At 36.8% G+C, this 19,641-nt stretch overlaps 1 protein-coding gene across 2 annotated transcripts in view; it reads left to right on the top strand.

Moving 5' to 3' along the window:
• ERAP2 (endoplasmic reticulum aminopeptidase 2) overlaps positions 1 to 17,606 on the top strand; it is a 42,554-nt gene extending 24,948 nt beyond the window's left edge. For both annotated transcript variants that reach the window (XM_036105311.2, XM_078067012.1), the window contains 8 exons: positions 1,504 to 1,583; positions 2,592 to 2,775; positions 9,006 to 9,162; positions 9,632 to 9,816; positions 12,532 to 12,693; positions 13,235 to 13,375; positions 15,257 to 15,338; positions 16,046 to 17,606. In XM_036105311.2, coding sequence (XP_035961204.1) covers positions 1,504 to 1,583; positions 2,592 to 2,775; positions 9,006 to 9,162; positions 9,632 to 9,816; positions 12,532 to 12,693; positions 13,235 to 13,375; positions 15,257 to 15,338; positions 16,046 to 16,189 — 1,135 coding nt within the window. In that variant the 3' untranslated portion in view covers positions 16,190 to 17,606. The remainder of the gene's footprint in view (positions 1 to 1,503; positions 1,584 to 2,591; positions 2,776 to 9,005; positions 9,163 to 9,631; positions 9,817 to 12,531; positions 12,694 to 13,234; positions 13,376 to 15,256; positions 15,339 to 16,045) is intronic.
• Positions 17,607 to 19,641: the final 2,035 nt, after the last annotated feature.

Raw genomic sequence — 19,641 nt, 5'->3', positions numbered from 1 at the left:
CGATTGTTATTTCTTTTTCTAGGGATGTTATCTGTCTAATAACAATTCTAGAAGTTTTCTGAGAATCAGAAGCAAATTCAGGGTCTTTAACACAGAGAATATATTGTTTTTCTTTTCTATTTGGTCAGTTGCCTGTTTCCAACCCAACAGCAACTGTTATGCCACTTCTGTGTGTACACATCATTTCATTTTTCTGTGTGCCCTTCTGAAGTCTGAACCTCAGAGAGCTTAAAACAGTTTATATCTTGACAACGCAGCCTGGAAAATTTAATGTTTGATTCGTTACTGGGAAGGCGGGATTCACGCTTTTGTAACTTATCAAAATGTCAAGGGGGAGTTCAATGGTGTGGATGGGCCAGGATAACAAATATCTATTACAATGATGTGTATTTTTCCTCCGAGGCAGTATTTAGATGATTCTTATAAAATTCTTACTGTCCGAGTCATGCCTATCCAAACTCATGAAATGCTACTCTCCCTCTTTTACACTCCCAGCTATGTTTATTGGGAAAAAAATTCCTTTCCTTCTGGAGCCAAGATCAATCCAGATCATTCTGTTAAATCTTGGCAATATCTATGTGTCCATTTTTACCTTTTTGTATAAATTTTTCAATTGCTTTGTTAATTATTGATACTTTACGGGTTGGCAGGTTGATTATCTCTTCTGACATTTAGCTAGATAAAGTCAGCGTATGCTGTTTCTTTCATTGTTTTATATTTTACTGAAGACCAATAGGTACATCCTCAATTATTCCTCTTTCTGTTTTATACCTGTTGGTATTTTCAAGCACATCATTTTACATGTGCAAGATTACTATAGCTAATATGGCTTGGTGTGATAGAGGAAATGAATTCTAGAACCTGTTAGCAAGTCAAAAAAACACTAGCCGATTTCTGTTATTTACTGTAGTAAGTAACATTTGAAAAGTAACCAGAGTACCATTGAAATTGGTCTTTTCCTCCAATCCATTCTGCTTTTCTGCTCCCTGGACTTGGCTGATCTGCAGATCCTAGACTGTGGCTTTGGTGACCACTTACAGTTACTTACCAGTGCAGGCGTTGGGTGTGGGTGGCTTTGTTGAACAAAAGGATAAGTGGAAATCATACTGAGGTCAGATCTTTATCTCTTGAGGCTTTTCTTGAAGTTTTCTTTGGTTATTTGAATTAATATCAGGCCGCCAGAGTTTTTGGAAATCTGAAAGGAAGATTGGATTTTTTTTCCTCTTGCTTAGAAGAAAACAATCAGCAGAATTTGTGGTATGAGATTTGGACAGCGGTGGCACAGATAATTGTGACAGAGCTCAACTAGGTATACATATAATCATATGGAAGAATTTTTGCATACTCAAGGATCTGCAAGTCTTAGCCTGTAAAATTTATAAGGCCACTGAAGGTGTGAAAGATGGGCCATTAGGTGCCTTTTACAGCCTATCTGAGTCTAACAATGTGAACATTAAAAGGGCCATTCATTTAGTCTGTAACAATCTCTATTTTCTGACATAGGTACCTCTGGCATATTCCACTGACCTACTCCACGAGTTCCTCTAATGTGATCCATAGACACGTTCTAAAATCAAGGACAGGTAATGAACTCATTAGCCAAACAGGTGTTTCAATTCTGAAATTAAACATGTTCTGGGTTATTTGGAAGAAAGGTACTATAAGTAAATCTCATAATAAAAGATTCATATTCGGGGAAGTTCTTATTTCTCCATTTATTAGTTACTAAAAGAGCCCTTTAGTTGGAAAATTTGAATTTTCTATTCAGTGGGAAGTTTTCTTTGTGCTTTTAGCATTTAGAGATAGGTTTGTGTTTATATCAAGAAATGATGGCTTTCTATCTTATATCTCTTAAAAACTACTAACCCAATGCGTATGCCACAAGGCAAAAATATGTATTGGAAAAAAGCATGCACTTTGGAACGAATTGGCCCTGGATTCAACTCCTCACTATGTCACCTATTAGATGTGTGACCCCAAGAAAATTTCTTTACTCCTCCTGAGCTTCAATTTTCTCATCTTATTTTGAATGGGGACTAGGTCTCACAGAACTATTGAGAGAATATGATAATGTTATTTTTACCACATTGTATAGTGTCTGTCATATTAAAAATACATAATATAATTTTAATTTCTCTTTTGAACACCTCACTGAAATGTGAGAGGGTTTCCATCATAATGTCATGTTCAACCTGGAATCCTTATTTCATCCAAAATGAGGACTAGACCAATGGATCATCTATTTACATATGCATATTTCAGTGACCAGTAACAACGCCACAAATAAATTAAGTCAAATTCCAATCATGCTTATCATCTGGTTAACTGGGACTCTTAGACCTGCAGAGACTGCTTTTGAGAACAAATTTAGCAGCCCTTTTCCTATGAATTAACTTATTTATTAATTTAATAAGACCATAATCCACAAAAAAACCCATTCAGTAGACTATGAAAATGAATATCATAATGATTCTTCCAAAACTTTGTGTCTTCCCACTGATTAATTAGTAATAGCATGAGAACTAACAGTTTTGGAGATGTCCTGGTATGTATGCTGGTAACAAAATGCTATGCCAATTTCCTCCTCCTAGATACTCTGGAATTATCTGAAAATACCAGTTGGGTGAAATTCAATGTGGACTCAAATGGCTACTACATTGTCCACTATGAGGGGCACGGATGGGACCAACTTATTACACAGCTGAATCAGAACCACACACTTCTCAGACCTAAGGACAGACTAGGTCTGATTCATGATGCATTTCAGCTAGTAAGGTAATGCAAAATTTCATCTGATTTCACAGGAAATAACTTATTCATAACCAGATATGCTAGATTTCAAAATTAAACATTCAGTGTTGGTCATTCGTATGAGATGGATCTGAATGAAGGTTAGCATTTAGAGATAGGTTTGTGTTTATATCAAGAAATGATGGCTTTCTATCTTATATCTCTTAAAAACTACTAACCCAATGCTTATGCCACAAGGCAAAAATATGTATTGGAAAAAAGCATGCACTTTGGAACGAATTGGCCCTGGATTCAACTCCTCACTATGTCACCTATTAGATGTGTGACCCCAAGAAAATTTCTTTACTCCTTTTTAAAAGGAATGAAATCTTGGCCACTTAGACCAAAGCCTACCTACTGATAAGGTGTTTTGACCCATACAGTATTTAAACATGTAATCTGACATTTTAAAATGTGGGGAAATTTATATACAAATCCTGACTTCTGGAGTCTCTTTTGAAAGTGAGAAGATGTGGCAACTGTGGACCTTCATTTCCACATAGAGGAGGGTGCAGTGGCAGATCCTTCCTGAAGCCAGGCCTTCACTGTCCCATGCACCAAAGTCCCAAATGGTACATGAGTGGCCTGCTTCACTCACTTAGGGTGAGCATTTAAGCATTTAAGCTTTTGACTCCAGGTTTAAAATTTAGGTGAGTAGCTCGTGGTTTCACCAAATACCTATGTAATCCGTTGAACAAAAAGTGTAATATAGTCTTATTAAAAAAAATTTTATTGTTATGTTAATCACCATACATTACATCATTAGTTTTTGATGTAGTGTTCCATGATTCATTGTTTGCGTATAACACCCAGTGCTCCATTCAATATGTGCCCTCTTTAATACCCATCACCAGGCTAACCCATCCTCCCACCCCTTCTCCCCTCTAGAACCCTCAGTTTGTTTCTCAGAGTCCATAGTCTCTCATGGTTCATCTCCCCCTCCGATTTCCCCACCTTCAATTTTTCCCTTCCTACTATCTTCTTTTTTTTTTTAACATATAGTGTATTATTTGTTTCAGAGGTACAGGTCTGTGATTCAATAGTCCTCCACAATTCACAGTGCTCACCATAGCACATACCCTCCCCAATGTCTATCACCCAGCCACCCCATCCCTCCCACCCCCCACCACTCCAGCAACCCTCAGTTTGTTTCCTGAGATTAAGAATTCCTCCTATCAGTGAGATCATATGATACATGTCTTTCTCTGACTGACTTATTTCGCTCAGCATAATACCCTCCAGTTGCATCCACATCACTGCAAATGGCAAGATTTCATTCCTTTTAATGACTGCATAATAGTCCATTGTATATATATACCACATCTTCTTTATCCATTCATCTGTCCATGGACATCTGGGCTCTTTCCATAGTTTGGCTATTGTGGACATTGCTGTTATAAACATTGGGGTGCACATACCCCTTCGGATCCCTACATTTGTATCTTTGGGGTAAATACCCAGTAGTGCAATTGCTGGGTCATGTGGTAGCTCTATTTTCAACTTTTCGAGGAACCTCCATACTGTTTTCCAGAGTGGCTGCCCCAGCTTGCATTCCCACCAACAGTGTAGGAGGGTTCCCCTTTCTCCGCATCCCCGCCAACATCTGTCATTTTCTGACTTGTTAATTTTAGCCATTCTGACTGGTGTGAGGTGGTATCTCACTGAGGTTTTGATTTGGATTTCCCTGATGCTGAGCAATGTTGAGCACTTTTTCATGTGTCTGTTGGCCATTTGGATGTCTTTTTTGGAAAAATGTCTGTTCATGTCTTCTGCCCATTTCTTGATTGGATTATTTGTTCTTTGGGTGTTGAGTTTGATAAGTTCTTTATAGATTTTGGATACTAGCCCTTTATCTGATATGTCATTTGCAAATATCTTCTCCCATTCTGTCGGTTGTCTTTTGGTTTTGTTGATTGTTTCTTTTGCTATGCAAAAAAGCTTTTTATCTTGATGAAGTCCCAATAGTTCATTTTTGCCCTTGCTTCCCTTGCCTTTGGCAATGTTTCTAGGGAGAAGTTGCTGCGGCTGAGGTCGAAGAGGTTGCTGCTGTGTTCTCCTTTAGGATTTTGATGGACTCCTGTCTCACATTTAGGTCTTTCAACCATTTTGAGTCTATTTTTGTGTGTGGTGTAAGGAAATGGTCCAGTTTTATTCTTCTGCATATGGCTGTCCAATTTTCCCAACACCATTTGTTGAAGAGACTGTCTTTTTTCCATTGGACATTCTTCCCTGCTTTGTCGAAGATTAGTTGACCATAGAGTTGAGGGTCCGTTTCTGGGCTCTCTATTCTGTTCCATTGATCTATGTGTCTGTTTTTGTGCCAGTACCATACTGTCTTGATGATTACGGCTTTATAATAGAGCTTGAAGACTGGAATTGTGATGCCACCAGCTCTGATTTTCTTTTTCAACATTCCTCTGGCTATTCGGGGTCTTTCCTGGTTCCATACAAATTTTAGGATTATTTGTTCCATTTCATTGAAAAAAGTTGATGGTATTTTGATAGGGATTTCATTAAATGTATAGATTGCTCTAGGTAGCATTGACATCTTCACAATATTTGCTCTTCCAATCCATGAGCATGGAATCTTTTTCCATTTCTTTGTGTCTTCTTCAATTTCTTTCATGAGTATTTTATAGTTTTCTGAGTACAGATTCTTTGCCTCTTTGGTTAGATTTATTCCTAGGTATCTTATGGTTTGGGGTGCAATTATAAATGGGATTGACTCCTTAATTTCTCTTCCTTCTGTCTTGGTGGTGGTATATAGGAATGCCACTGATTTCTGTGCATTGATTTTATATCCTGCCACTCTACTGAATTCCTATATGAGTTCTAGCAGTTTTGGGGTGGAGTCTTTTGGGTTTTCCACATAAAGTATCATATCATCTGCAAAGAGTGAGAGTTTGACTTCTTCTTTGACGATTTGGATGCCTTTTATTTCTTTTTGTTGTCTGATTGCTGTGCCTAGGACTTCTAGTACTATGTTGAATAGCAGTGGTGATAGTGGACATCCCTGCCGTGTTCCTGACCATAGGGGGAAAGCTCTCAGTTTTTCCCCATTGAGAATGATATTTGCTGTGGGTTTTTCATAGATGGCTTTCATGATATTGAGGTATGTACCCTCTATCCCTATACTCTGAAGAGTTTTGATCAAGAAAGGATGCTGTACTTTGTCAAATGCTTTTTCTGCATCTATTGAGAGGATCATATGGTTCTTGTTCTTTCTTTTATTAATGTATTGTATCACAGTGATTGATTTGTGGATGTTGAACCAACCTTGCAGGCCAGGAATAAATCCCACTTGGTCGTGGTGAATAATCCTTTTAATGTACTGTTGGATCCTATTGGCTAGTATTTTGGTGAGAATTTTTGCATCCATGTTCATCAGGGATATTGGTCTGTAATTCTCCTTTTTGATGGGGTCTTTTTCTGGTTTTGGGATCAAGGTAATGGTGGCCTCATAAAAGGAGTTTGGAAGTTTTCCTTCCATTTCTATTTTTTGGAACAGTTTCAGAAGAATAGGTATTAATTCTTTTTTAAATGTTTGGTAGAATTTCCCTGGGAAGCCATCTGGCCCTGGGCTCTTGTTTGTTGGGAGATTTTTGATGACTGCTTCAATTTCCTTAGTGGTTATAGGTCTGTTCAGGTTTTCTATTTCTTCCTGGTTCAGTTTTGGTAGTTGATACATCTCTAGGAATGCATCCATTTCTTCCAGGTTATCTAATTTGCTGGCATAGAGTTGCTCATAATATGTTCTTATAATTGTTTGTATTTCTTTGGTGTTGGTTGTGATCTCTCTTCTTTCATTCATGATTTTATTTATTTGGGTCATTTCTCTTTTCTTCTTTATAAAATCTATTATAATTTTCATCTTTACAGTCAAGTGTAATATAGCCTTAACCTTTATGATTTTAAATGTTAAATCTAGTGCACAATCCATTCGTTCCTTTGCTCACACTGAAGAAATATGAAATTGAAAGGGAAATGAAGGAGGAATTGGCTACTTTTGTATATTCCTCCTTAGACTTTCCTGGAAAGACAAAGTGTTTTCTTTCTTTTGTCATTGGTTATCAGCAGAATAATATGTAGAATACATCAGGTCACAAGATCACCAATGGAAAAAAAATTGGGGATCAGGTGGAGTATTGTGCATTGTAAGCTTTTCCTATTCTGAGAATTACTATATTCATTTTATTCAGTGTGACATATTATTTCCTTGCAGATGTTTATCTAGGTCAAATTGAGTGAGAGTAACCAGCAGGACACCTCTCAGGAGAAGCTTCTCCGTACAACTACAGAATCTCTAGTTAGGAGAAAAGGAGAGATTGAAAGCTTAATCCTCAGCCCCACATGTCTCAGGAACACTGGTAGCAGAGCACATTGGAGGCCAGGATTGGCCAGGATGTGGCCATCCCACATCTGAGTGGATGGACACTTGATAGACTAGGTGAGAAGTAGGCCACGGTTCATTGAAGGAGGTTTGTCTGCTCAAAGGAGAAGCTCTGAGTAGATTGCAGAGAAGATAGATTAAAAATGTAAGAATAGGAACACTGAAGAATATTGACAATTTAGCAAATGAAAGCCAATCTTTCAAGTAGTTGCAAAATCTTTTTTGCTCTTTCTAGCCAATAAATTTATGAGTTGTCTAAATTTAGCAGAAGGAACCCTACAGTTATTAATGAATCAGTGGAAAACAATAATATTTCTTCAGTAGGTGGACAAGTTAATGAAGTTAATTAAGAGTACAAATTTTGGTTTAAAATAGATGACTCAAGTATTACCTCTTCAATTTTTGTTTGACCTTGGGCAAATTATCTAAACATTTCAAGCCTAAATTGTCTAGTCTTTAAAACTTCTCTAGTCTTTAAAATTCCAGCTTTAAATAATAATATCTAATATAAAGTCTTGTTTCAAGGATTGCATAAGATAATGCTGATAAAGCACTAAGCACAGTACCTGTTCAATAAATGTTAACTGTTGGTATTATTAGTATTATTTAATATAAATTGCTTAAGACATTGTGTTTTGAAGAGGATATTTTACCTAGTTTTTCCTGTTGCTAATCCTCTAGGGTATCAGCAACACTATACATCATGACACACATATGGGAAGGAATCGTGACATTTGGTAGATTAATACATTAAAAAATACAGGAAACCATAGAATCATAGTGCATATGGTTTAGCGCTCCGTCTTCAGAAAAAAATTGTGGAAATTTTTTCATAAGTCTGTTTTAAAGCAGTGTATCATTGTGTTTAAGAAGAGTAAAGTCACAAACAAAAGTTGGTTCTTTTTAATTTCACTTCTTTCTAGTTTCAGTTCCCTCTTTTTAGATAAGAATTGAACATTTTAAAGACCCCAAGGAGGTAGCACATTAGGTTAATGAAAAATTCAACAGGGACGTCCTTTGTTCTGGAATCTGTTTCCATATCAAACTATTATGCTTAATCTGGGAGTCGGATGCTGACAATAATAGCTTACAGACCGTGTGCAGACACAAGTCCTGTCAGAAACACATGTGAGAACCACTTTGCAAAAATGACAATATAATGGTTTATTTCCTCTGCAGAAGAGGCCCTAATGTTTTGGTATTCAGAATAATAGTTTTGTTGTTTGTTCTTCTCATTAAAAGAAAATACAGAGAAGGCATATAACTTTGGAATCTAAATAGATTCTAAAAAAAGATGAAAGTACTTTTTTTGTCCCACTCAGAATAATCACTACTTCTCTGTTAGGCTCTAGGAGGGACATTAAAAAAAGAAAAGACACAGCCCCTGTCCTCAAAGTTCCAAATTCACTTGGAGGAACAATTCAAATCCACAAATGAAACAATTAGAGAATGACATAACATGCAAACCTTGATATTATTTGGTACTAAATATTAATATTAGCTAATATTTCACTTATAAAGCTCTTACTGTGTGCTAGGAATGACTCTAAGCACTCTACACATATGAAGTCATTTGATACTTACAACAGTAGAAGATACTAATATTATCTTCATGTACAGGACATGAAACTGAGGCCCGGAGAGGTTCGGTAATTTGCCCAAGATCATACAGCTAGTCAGTGGCAGAAATAGGACTGAAACCCAATGGTCTAGCTATAATGAACTGCTCCTGTTATTGCTCTCTAGATCATATTTGTGTTAATATTAAGAATATTAAGAACTATAAGATACGTACAAACCAACAACAACTTGTTTCGTCCCTCAGTGCAGGAAGGTTGACCCTAGACAAAGCCCTTGACCTGACTCGCTATCTCCAACATGAAGCAAGCATCCCCGCACTTCTCAAAGGTCTGGAATACTTAGAATTGTTTTACCACATGATGGACAGAAAGAATGTTTCAGATGTCACGGAAAACCTCAAGGTTTGTATCACTTCCAGAAAATTCACTAAGTAAACAGAGTGTCTGGAGGATGGGTGAGTCTTGGTCTGTTTGTGTGACCTCCTAGGGATAAATCTTTAAGAAGCCGAGGGAACTGGCTGATGGCACAGTCAAGACCACTGCCCTGAATGGTTGGAAATCCTCGCTCCTTGTCATCACCAACCTAAGAAGATCCTATCAGGATCATGAGCAAAATATTCCTCCTAAATGTGATTTTATCTTTTGTCAATTGATATTCACCCCTCAGATAGGAAATTAAATCCTATTTTTAATGTAAAAACTCCATTTAAGTATGGTAGGTGGGGCCCAGAAAATGAGGAGAAAAATACAAATAATTCTGTGTTTGGGGAAGATTCATGCAGACAGTCTAAAGTTGACCCCTTTCAATGGGTAAGAGCTGTGGTAAGTACTAAATTTAGCCTCTCTGTAAATCATCCTGTGCTTTCTGCAGCATTACATTCTCCGATATTTTAAGCCAGTGATTGACACGCAAAGCTGGAGTGACAAGGGCTCTATTTGGGACAGGATGCTTCGATCAACCATCTTAAAACTGGCCTGTTACCTGAACCATGCTCCTTGCATCCAGAAGGCAACTGAACTCTTCTCTCAGTGGATGGAATCCAGTGGAAAATTAAAGTAAATCTAGACATCTGTCCTGTTCTTTGTTCCTTTCACTTTGATGCAAAAGTCTTTGATCAAGCAAGACATTAGATCTAAAACCTTTCAGTGAGGATGGTGGGGGGCTGGGTAGGGGAAAGCCATGCTGGGAATTACGAACCATTGTTTCATGCTCCCATATAGTAAGTGCTCAATAGATTTTGTGGGAAGTGAGGTTTAGGTCCCTTTAGTGGGAGAGCTAATAACCATTGGCATGGTAACAGAAAGCGAGAGGGTAGAAGTTGGGGGGGGGGTGCCCAAGCTCCAAAAGTGATGTCTTTTAAAGATAAAAAGCAATGTGAATGTACATGCAGTCAAAACATCAGCAATAATTTGTTAAAACTTGTTTTTTTTAAAAAAGGAGAGGATACCTTTTTAAAAAGTCTATTTACTACTTCATTACCCAATACCACAGACCCGAACTTTGACCCCAAATTTCATATTTGATGGTAAACCAATGACTTGGGCCATCAAAAGTGTGTATATGGTGGCAAAATGGATTCTGGTGGTTATCACAATCAGGAAGATGCCCAGTGATCACATGGATTATGTTGCAGTTCAGTTTAGCAGTTACAATCCAGAAATACTAACAGACGCCACAATCTTTTCAACGTAAGCCTTGATTTCTGCCCAACACATGATTTTATATCGTTGTCGTTAAAACTCTCACTCTAGAGTTGGATGTTTTGAGAAATCAAACTTGTATGTGAATCAAGGAAAATTCATTCCTTAAAACTGAAGAAAAAAATTCACAATTTTGGTACTGTGTAATGTAATGGTGTCCATTTTTCCTGTGCCAGATTGCTGATAAGCCATCATAATTTCTCTCCATTTAAATGAATCTCAGTGAGCTTATTGAAATCCTTTCTTGAATTCTTCTTTTTAGAAATATTAATTCTAGCATTCTTCTTTGTACTTTTCTGGTCGTTGTGATTTGAGCCAAAAATCAGTTTTAGGAAAAGGATCTCTTAGCTCTGTTTTTCTCTTCTTTTTGTTCATGTTTGACTGGGTGGTAGGAGTGGGGCTAAAATGTAAACATCCTGCTGCCCTATAACATAATGAGATATTATTCCATCTTTATGCTTGTTACAAGAGGGATGATCTTACCTGCAGCAACCCCCCTCTAGGTTAGATATGAGAGTGCAGCAAGTTTAATTGGATGCTATACTTATGAAATTATAAAGCTCATTTATGCTTATAATCCATAATCCATAATTAAATATCATAGGTTTTTTCCCCTAAACTTTAAGACCACTAGTAGTAATCCTAATGAAGAATTTTCTTACATAGATTAATAACTTCATTCATTTGTGTACTCAAAATATAATTCTTTGCATGTTCCCTGTGAACCAGACTGCTTGTAGGTACCAAGAATAAAATAGTCAACAAAACAACTATGTGCCCTACCTTCAAGGAACTACAGTGTGATTTGTTATCAATTTTCATAAATTTTTACAGTACATATACTAAAATCAAAACAATGTAGATTATAATTTAATTGCTTAATCTTTGTTATGTGATTCAACTGGCACTTGGGATATTTAAGCACATATAGTGGAAATAACACAAGCGTTAGAATCATAGGTTTAAATTCCATCTTCAGAATGGCTGATTATATCACCTTGTGCAAGTTACTTAACCTTCCAAGCTTTATTTCCACTTTTTAAAAATCAGGATAATAACTATCTCACTAGGTAGCTTTGACAGTTAAATACGATGTATAGAGACTAGTACAATCCCTACCATATGGTCACTGCATGATAAATGCAAATTTCTTGCCCCATCCCTATGCCTCTGTTGCGGTTTTCCTGAGCCATCAAAATGAGTATCAGTTATTATTGATCTAACAATATTGGAATTAAAAACCACAGACCAAATTGGAATCAAAACTAGTTAATATTCTACAGGGCAATAAAACCCCAAAATTGTGGTATCTTCTTTATGTGGGCAGAAAATAATTTTATTATTACATCTTGCCAGTTTTACAAATTATAAAATGACTGAACCTAATCAATTGTGCTAAATAACAATTTTCTAGACCCAGAGAATCAGATGACTCTCAGACAGCCCTGTTAGAAAATACTCTTAATGTGATATTAAAGCAGCAAGTAATCATGTTTTATAAAAAAATCACATAGCACCAATACAGATTATTCAATTCTAGAATTCTATATAAACCAACACTTTTATATGTCAGAAATCATCTCTTTTATTGATTCTATAAAGTTTCTATTTTCATCTCTGGGTAAGTTAAAATTTTATGATTAGTCTCCTTGCTAACATTTTATCATCAATGGGGGAAAAAAAAAAACCCTACAGGGTGCCTGGGAGGCTCAATAAGTTAAGCATCCGACTTTTGATTTTCACTCAGGTCATAATCTCAGGGTCCTGGGATCAAGCCCTGTGTAGGGCTCCCTGCTTGGTGGGGAGTCTGCTTGTCTCCTTTTCCCTCTGCCTGCCACCCCCGCCTCTTTCTAAAATAAATAAATCTTAAGGAAAAAAAAACTCCACAAATAATTTGCAAAGTAGAATTACATAAAATATTTTTATAAAAGTTTGACAGAAAAAAGGGTTTAACACACTACTGAAAATAACTCAGGGGTGATTCTGTTATTGCAATTTAAAATTGTAATAAGAAAAAAAGGTTTTTTGTTTCATAGGACTTTTTTCTTCATTTTGTTCTTCATACTACAGCATTCCATCAGATGTTTTAAAGGTTGTGTATTCTGTGGGTGCTCAGACAACAGTAGGATGGAATTACCTTTTAGAACAATATGGACTGTCCATGTCAGGTGCTGAAAAAAAGAAAATTCTGTATGCATTGTCAACCAGCAAACATCAGGAAAAGTTAATGAAGTAAGTGCATTAATTTAACTAACTTGTTAAAGTAAACTGATACAAATTCAATGAAGTCACTAAAATATTGGCCAGCAACTTCAAAGGCATAAAAGAATTGAATCAAGATTTGATTTGCTTTGATTTTACTTCCAAAAAATACATAATGCAAATGGTAAAAACAGATATTCCTAGTTATTAACCAGGTGGCCAATATTGGACAAATGGTTACATTTTACTTTCAAAACCTTGGGGAAAAAAAAAAAAAAAAACCTTGGAGAAAAATGATCACAAGAATGCATTCTTGTGTATAAGATGTTGTACAAAATGTGAAATTAAAGTTCTTTGAAATAATAAGTGAACAAAATTACTGCCAGAAAAAATTAAAAGTTCAACTGGAACATTAAAAATGTTAGCCAATAAGGAATTTATTACTGTTTTTAGTAAGTTATAATTTTATCATGCCTCTTTCTCTTCTATTCTCTTCATATATCAGTAGCCTGAATTAATTTCCATTACATCACACATACAATGAGAAGTCAAATGGTCTTTATTTCTTCAGATTAATTGAACTAGGAATGGAAGGAGAAGTCATCAAGACACAGGAGTTGTCCCTTCTTCTTTATGCGATCGCCAGAAATCCGAAGGGGCAGCAATTATCCTGGAATTTTTTAAGAGAAAATTGGACCCATCTCCTAAAAAAGTTGGTATTCATTTACATCCAGTGTATGTTCTTCTACCTAGATGGCTCAGTCGCCTGAAACCAAGTACAATGATGTGTCCCCCAAAGCATATAAATGATCCTATTTCTACCCAAATAGTTTGATGAACTCTATTTGTTTGAAAACTTAAGAGCCTGAATTACTCTGTCCAGGTGTGAGGAGAGGAGTGAGAAGTGAGTGGGAAAGAGATTTCTCTCACTCAGTCCAGGCAAAGAAGAACTGCTGGGAGTAAGTGTGAGATGAGTTAAATCCAGTCATCGGCCCCATGCACCAGCCCAGAAGAACCCAGGGAAGCCATAGATAGTGCATCAAATACATTTGGCTTGCTTTGTTAATGGAGAGCTTCAGGAATTTTGATGAGAGCTAATCCCCGCCCCCCCCCTCAGTTCCCCTGTGGAAGTGGCCCAGTGGAGAGCTTAGAGGAGATCAAAGAAATCTGATCAGAAGTGTTTTGAGAGTCCTACTTCCCGCCCCTTCAAACCACGATCAGTTCTGAGTCTTTTCTGGGGTTTCAACTCTTGGGAGAACCAGAGCTCACTCCAGCATGCTCCTGGGCCTAAAATATCCCCCATAAAGGATCAATAATGATTAGACTTCATTGGAAGGTACAGGATGGCATTGCTTTCTCTCACAACAAACCCCTGCTAAGGTGCTCAGCTATTCCTTATCCAAAACCAAAATGTCACTTACGAACTCTATGGAAAATATCCTGAATCTGAGAGCTGTGCAGTCTGCTCTGTTTATCTTAGTGTCAGTTAGTATCTTTGATTTCAGTCATCCCCTGTTTCTCTTCCCTCTCATTTGTTAGCCATGAAGGACTCAGAGTCCCCACAGCTTTGTGTAAGCAAAAAGAGCATTTTCACCTTTCTCCCAGGCTTTTAAGGGGTTTGACATTCACATGGGACCAGTTAGAAACTGCTTAAAAAATATATATATATATGTGTGTATGTGTGTGTGTGTGTGTGTATATATGTATATATATATATATATAATGTGTGTGCGTGTGTGCATATGTGTGTGTGTGTTTCCTTAAAGATCACTGGAATCATTGGTTGGGTCATTTGCATGACTATCAGTTCCCTCCCCTGAAATGAACAGACTTTTTCTTCAATGCCATAGATTTCCTTTGTCACTGGAAATGATCCTCCTGCCTGACCATGTGTACAGCCTGGACTTGGAATCATTTCTGGGATTTATCTGTGCTCTGCTTTTCAGCACGAATCCCTTTGACATATGGTATAAATTCTCTATATAAAGACACTGGGGTGAAGGATGTGCTCTGTGGCTGCAAATGAAGAGTTCAACTAAATAACATTGCCCCCCACAAAATTCAGGGTATAAATGCAGTGGATCTCCAAAATGGGATGGGGAAGTGTGCAAGACAGTACATGAGAGTGCAAGGAGAACATATTACTACATATATTAGTTCTTATGCTATTACATTTTCTGTTGAACCTATAACATAGTACATCCATATAATACATAAATAGAAATATGTATATTTGGGAAGTTTTTGGGCAAAAAATCTTTACCAATGGAGTGCATAATAAAAAAAAAAACATAGAGAATGCTGCTTTGAGCGTAAACATAAATTTAAACATAAACACTGCCGAATAAGCTAGTCACAGTTCCTAAAAAGGCTTTGTCTACATTTTTATCTTGTGGTCAAATGTGATACATTTTATAGCTTTGGGGTTTTACTGGATGAATAAGTTATTCTTAGGGTCATTAATAGAATATATTTTAATGTACAAGCTTATCATATAGTTATTAATGTCATATATTTAAAAAACATATGATATCATAGAGATAAGGCCAGTATTCCTATTACTTAAATCTGTGGGTTTCCTTTTCATTTTCAGATTTGACTTGGGCTCATTTGCCATGAGAATGATCATCTCTGGCACAACATCTCACTTCTCTTCCAAGGATGAGTTGCAAGAGGTTTGTGACTCTCTACTGCTAACAACTGAAAAATAAATGTTCAAGTCATAAAACTGAAAGTGAACTTAGATGTAATCTGGTTTAAAGTTCTCATTTATTAAAAGAAAATAGGTAGTTTGTCCAATGTTACATAGCAAGTAAATGGAAGGGACAGGACCAGAACCTCTTAAAATACAGGTGTTCATAGCACTCAAAATGAAAATTACACTTGAGAGATGAGTGCTTGCTTATTATTTCCTTCAGTGTATCATCACAGAAGTGACTATATTGAAGCTTGGAAGAGTATTTAAGGTCTTTTTTAACAAAACTACTATTGTTGGTAATTTTACTGTTTTTTAAAAAGCATTCTAATGTTTTACATCTTCTTTCCAAAATAAATCTTGAATTACTTACCCTTTAAGGAAACTCAGAATTCTAGAACTTAAATCCTGGCTCACTACTTCCTGTATGGCTTGGCTTGATCATTTAACATTTTTACCCACAGTGGGCTCACTTATAAGATGAGGATTTATCATTCCTGTCTTACATTGTTTGAAGATAAAGTGAAATAATAATTATTAAAAAAAGAGAAGAAAATAACCATTTAAAGGTTGGCAGAGAAATTATTACTCTGGTGTTTGTATAGTTTGCAAGCTGTTTTGAAACCCTTTGCAAGAGCAAGTATTTTATGAACCATGTCACTAATATTTTTCTTGCTTATTTTTCAGGTGAAACTGTTCTTTGAATCCCTTAAGGCCCAAGGATTACATCTGGATATTTTTCAAATTATTTTGGAAACTATATCCAAAAATATTAAGTGGCTAGAGAAGAATCTTCCCACTCTGAGGACTTGGCTACTGGTTAGTTCTTAAATGGTCAGTAGAAAGAGCACATCACATGTGGGCATGAAGTCAATAAAGCTCAAGTCAAAGTCCTGGATATTTTGTCCAAACCACTAAGAAGCCTCAAGAAACCAGCCACCGCAGCTGCCTGCTCTCAGCTGTTGTCTCTAGCTGACAGATGTATGATGTTGAGGTGGGGGAAGTCCAGTTCAGCAGCCTATTTAAATGTAAACATCCTGAATAATGGAGATACGTGGAGATGTGAATGTACGTATATGGACATAGCTGTAATAGATTAGCCACATCGTACACTATCCACATGGCCTTACAGCATGCTACTTTTTTGCTTTTTTGATGCTTTTTTCTAACCTTGCTTAGTATCCTGGAGTTTGCCCAGCCAGTTTTACCTTCAAGGAAACATAGCCAATTCTTTTAAAAAAATCTTTCATCTGCATCCTTTCATCTCCTCCCTTTCTGCTTCCTTCATCTCAGCCTGAATAGTTCATTTAATTTTTACCATTCATGGAAAATCTGAATCAAATTATGAAGTATAAGGTTCAGGAAAACAGAGAGTTTTTCACCAAATCTCAGATTATTAGAAACTCGGTGTCAGGGTTTACCCACAAAGCCAGGAGGGCTGCTTGGTTTGAGCCTCACATTCATTAAGAGCCTCAAGGATAGCCTTCTGAGGTCATCTCCACAGGTAGTAAAATCTGCAGGCACAGAGGTAGAGGAGAGGATGATGATACCTCACTACTTTAAACTGTACACTATCGCATTTTAAATATATCTTTTGAAAATTGCAAAATCAGATTATATTGTGTATATTTCTGGTTAACTCATGGCTAATGTAAATATTTAAATGAATCATCGTATTTTATAACCCAGTTTTAGCATTTCTTCATATTTTTTAGGGAAATTCCTGATCTCTGAAACATTTTTCCAGATGCTTCTCTTACTTGTTTTATTAATAAGGTATTTGGAACGAATAAAGAAACCACCACTCTTAAATATCAGGCTGTAAATTTAATAAATTCATGTGCTCACATATAAATCAGTATGAAGATATGAACATGTTCTAGAAAAATTTGAATCAATACACAGCTGATTAATTTATCTGGGCTATTAAGGGAAGGTGGGATATTGGGGCAGGGGCAAGGTGGGCAGGGTGCTAACCAATCCATTTTGGAGTGATATCTTGAAGGTTTACAGATTTTTCTCTGGTGACACAGTCAGAGACAGGGTACAGTTTGGATGGACCCTGGACCTGACCTAATACACATTTTGTTAAGTTTGTTTTCAAATCATTTCTTGGAATCTTTGAAGCATCTTTGACTCTAGATTTGACTTGGTTGTGGTCCAACCTTGGTTACAAGGTCTGTGTAACATGTGATATCCCTCTGGAATTATAGGTACTTTCAAATAAAGAAACTGAAAGAGTAAAGAATGTTATTTTTTCCACCAAGATAATGTGTAATTTAAGCAGAAGAATATGTGTGAGTTTTGGAAGATCTGTGCTGTCATATTTATTTCCATAAATAAGTTAAGTTCTTTCTTTTGTATAATAAGTTATCTATCATAAATTTCCAAGTTTTTGATTCTCTTCCTTTTAGTTCTTTATGAATATACATTTGTAACTTCTCAGATTCTTAAGAATTGAGTACAGAAGTAGAAGTAGTAGGGCGCCTGGGTGGCTCAGTTGGTTAAGCGACTGCCTTCAGCTCAGGTCATGATCCTGGAGTCCCAGGATCGAGTCCCGCATCGGGCTCCCTGCTCGGCAGGGAGTCTGCTTCTCCCTCTGACCCTCCCCCCTCTCATGCTCTCTCTCTCTCATTCTCTCTCTCAAATAAATAAATAAAATCTTTAAAAAAAAAAAAAAAAAGAAGTAGAAGTAGTAGAAGTAGCAGTTTTATCATTTGTTGAAAATGAACACGATAATTACTGTGCCAATAATGGTTTAACAAATAAGGAGATTTTTTCTTTTTATAAAGAAATCTATTGTACTTAGTGTGGGATTTCAAAACCTTTATGGTAGATGCCAAACCCCCAGTACCAACTAAGACTCTGCAAAAGTTAGTTTTACTTCCTTTTCCCCAAATGAACAAACAAGTTGTGAAATACTGATATACAAGATCATGAATGGATGATGGAGGGAGCAGACACGGCTCCATGCCTGCTGAATTCCCGCAGAGCCTTCGGCGAATTTTGTGGTCTCCGAAGCCCACTCAGAATGAGAAATCTTCCAGATCAAAGGAGCCTAAAACCAATGTCTTGCTCCCTTTTAGGCTTTGTGTCGGGGAGAATGGAGACTTCAGCCCTCAAGAGTCCAACTTTATCACCATGATAGGAATTTCTTGTCCTACTTCAAGTATATCCTTGCACATTTCATTCCTTGCTGTGTCATGGGGTCTATTTGAGGTTCCACAGAATCAAATGATCAGAGATCCTGATTTTCGGAGGGACGTTCCTGGGGGTTTTTTGTTTTGTTTTGTTTTGAGTGGGGGGAGGGGGCTTATTCCATCCTAACTATAAGGGGGACCTCCAAATAATCCCGGAGGCTAGTTTTCCAATTGAACATTGATGTCTACCAAACACAAGATTATTTAAAATGGCCACATTTTTACTCTGCAACATCGTTTTACTTATATTCGTTATTGATCTCCTTTCTTCCATTTAACCATGAGTCACTATTTTTCATTTCAGCATGTAAGGGTTTACAACCTTTACGTTTACAGGCTTTACATCATTTATCTGTTATAGTGTCTGCTCCCTGAAAACTTAATCTCATTCATCAAAGTCATGTCTCCAAATCCTAAGGAAGAAAGGGCGAAAAATATTATATGTGCTGCTGAAGCGAGCACGAAAGGGCAAAAAATATTATGAAAAGTGGGTTAGCTGGGTTGAAACACGTGTGTGTTTTATGTAAGCTAATATTTTAATAGATAGTGCCAATTATCTTCCTGAAAGGGGGTGTTAATTTATTTTCTTTTTTTTTTTTTAAACAAATATTTATTTATTTGAGAGTGAGAGAGAGCGATTTTGAGCATGGGTGCGCACACAAGAGCAAGCAGGGGGAGGGGCAGAGGGAGAGGGAGAGAGAATCTCAAGTAGACTCCTCCCTGAGCACAGGGCCCAGCCTGGGGCTTGATCCCATGACTCTGAGATCATGAACTGAGCCTAAATCAAGAGTTGAATTCCTAACCCACTGAGCCACCTAGGCACCACTAATTCACTTTCTCTTTACACCTGTATCCTGTGCTTGTCAGTACCAAAGGTTAATCTTTTATATCCAGTAACACTTTGCCTGGTAAAGTACAGCTTCCCCAGATATTTACGTAGATGTACCACTGGTTTCTTTTGAATGATATTTGCTTGATGTATTTTTCTGTATCCTTTTACTTTGAATTTGTCTGTATTTAGCTTCAGATGAGTCTTTTGTAAACAGGGCTGTACCTGAATTTTGTTTGCTATTATGTTTCCCA

The sequence above is a fragment of the Halichoerus grypus genome, chromosome 2 (genome assembly GCF_964656455.1).
Source record: "Halichoerus grypus chromosome 2, mHalGry1.hap1.1, whole genome shotgun sequence".
Classification (NCBI taxonomy): Eukaryota; Metazoa; Chordata; class Mammalia; order Carnivora; family Phocidae; genus Halichoerus; species Halichoerus grypus.
The sequence above is the reverse complement of the archived record's forward strand: the minus strand, read 5'-3'. Positions and strand labels throughout refer to the sequence as shown.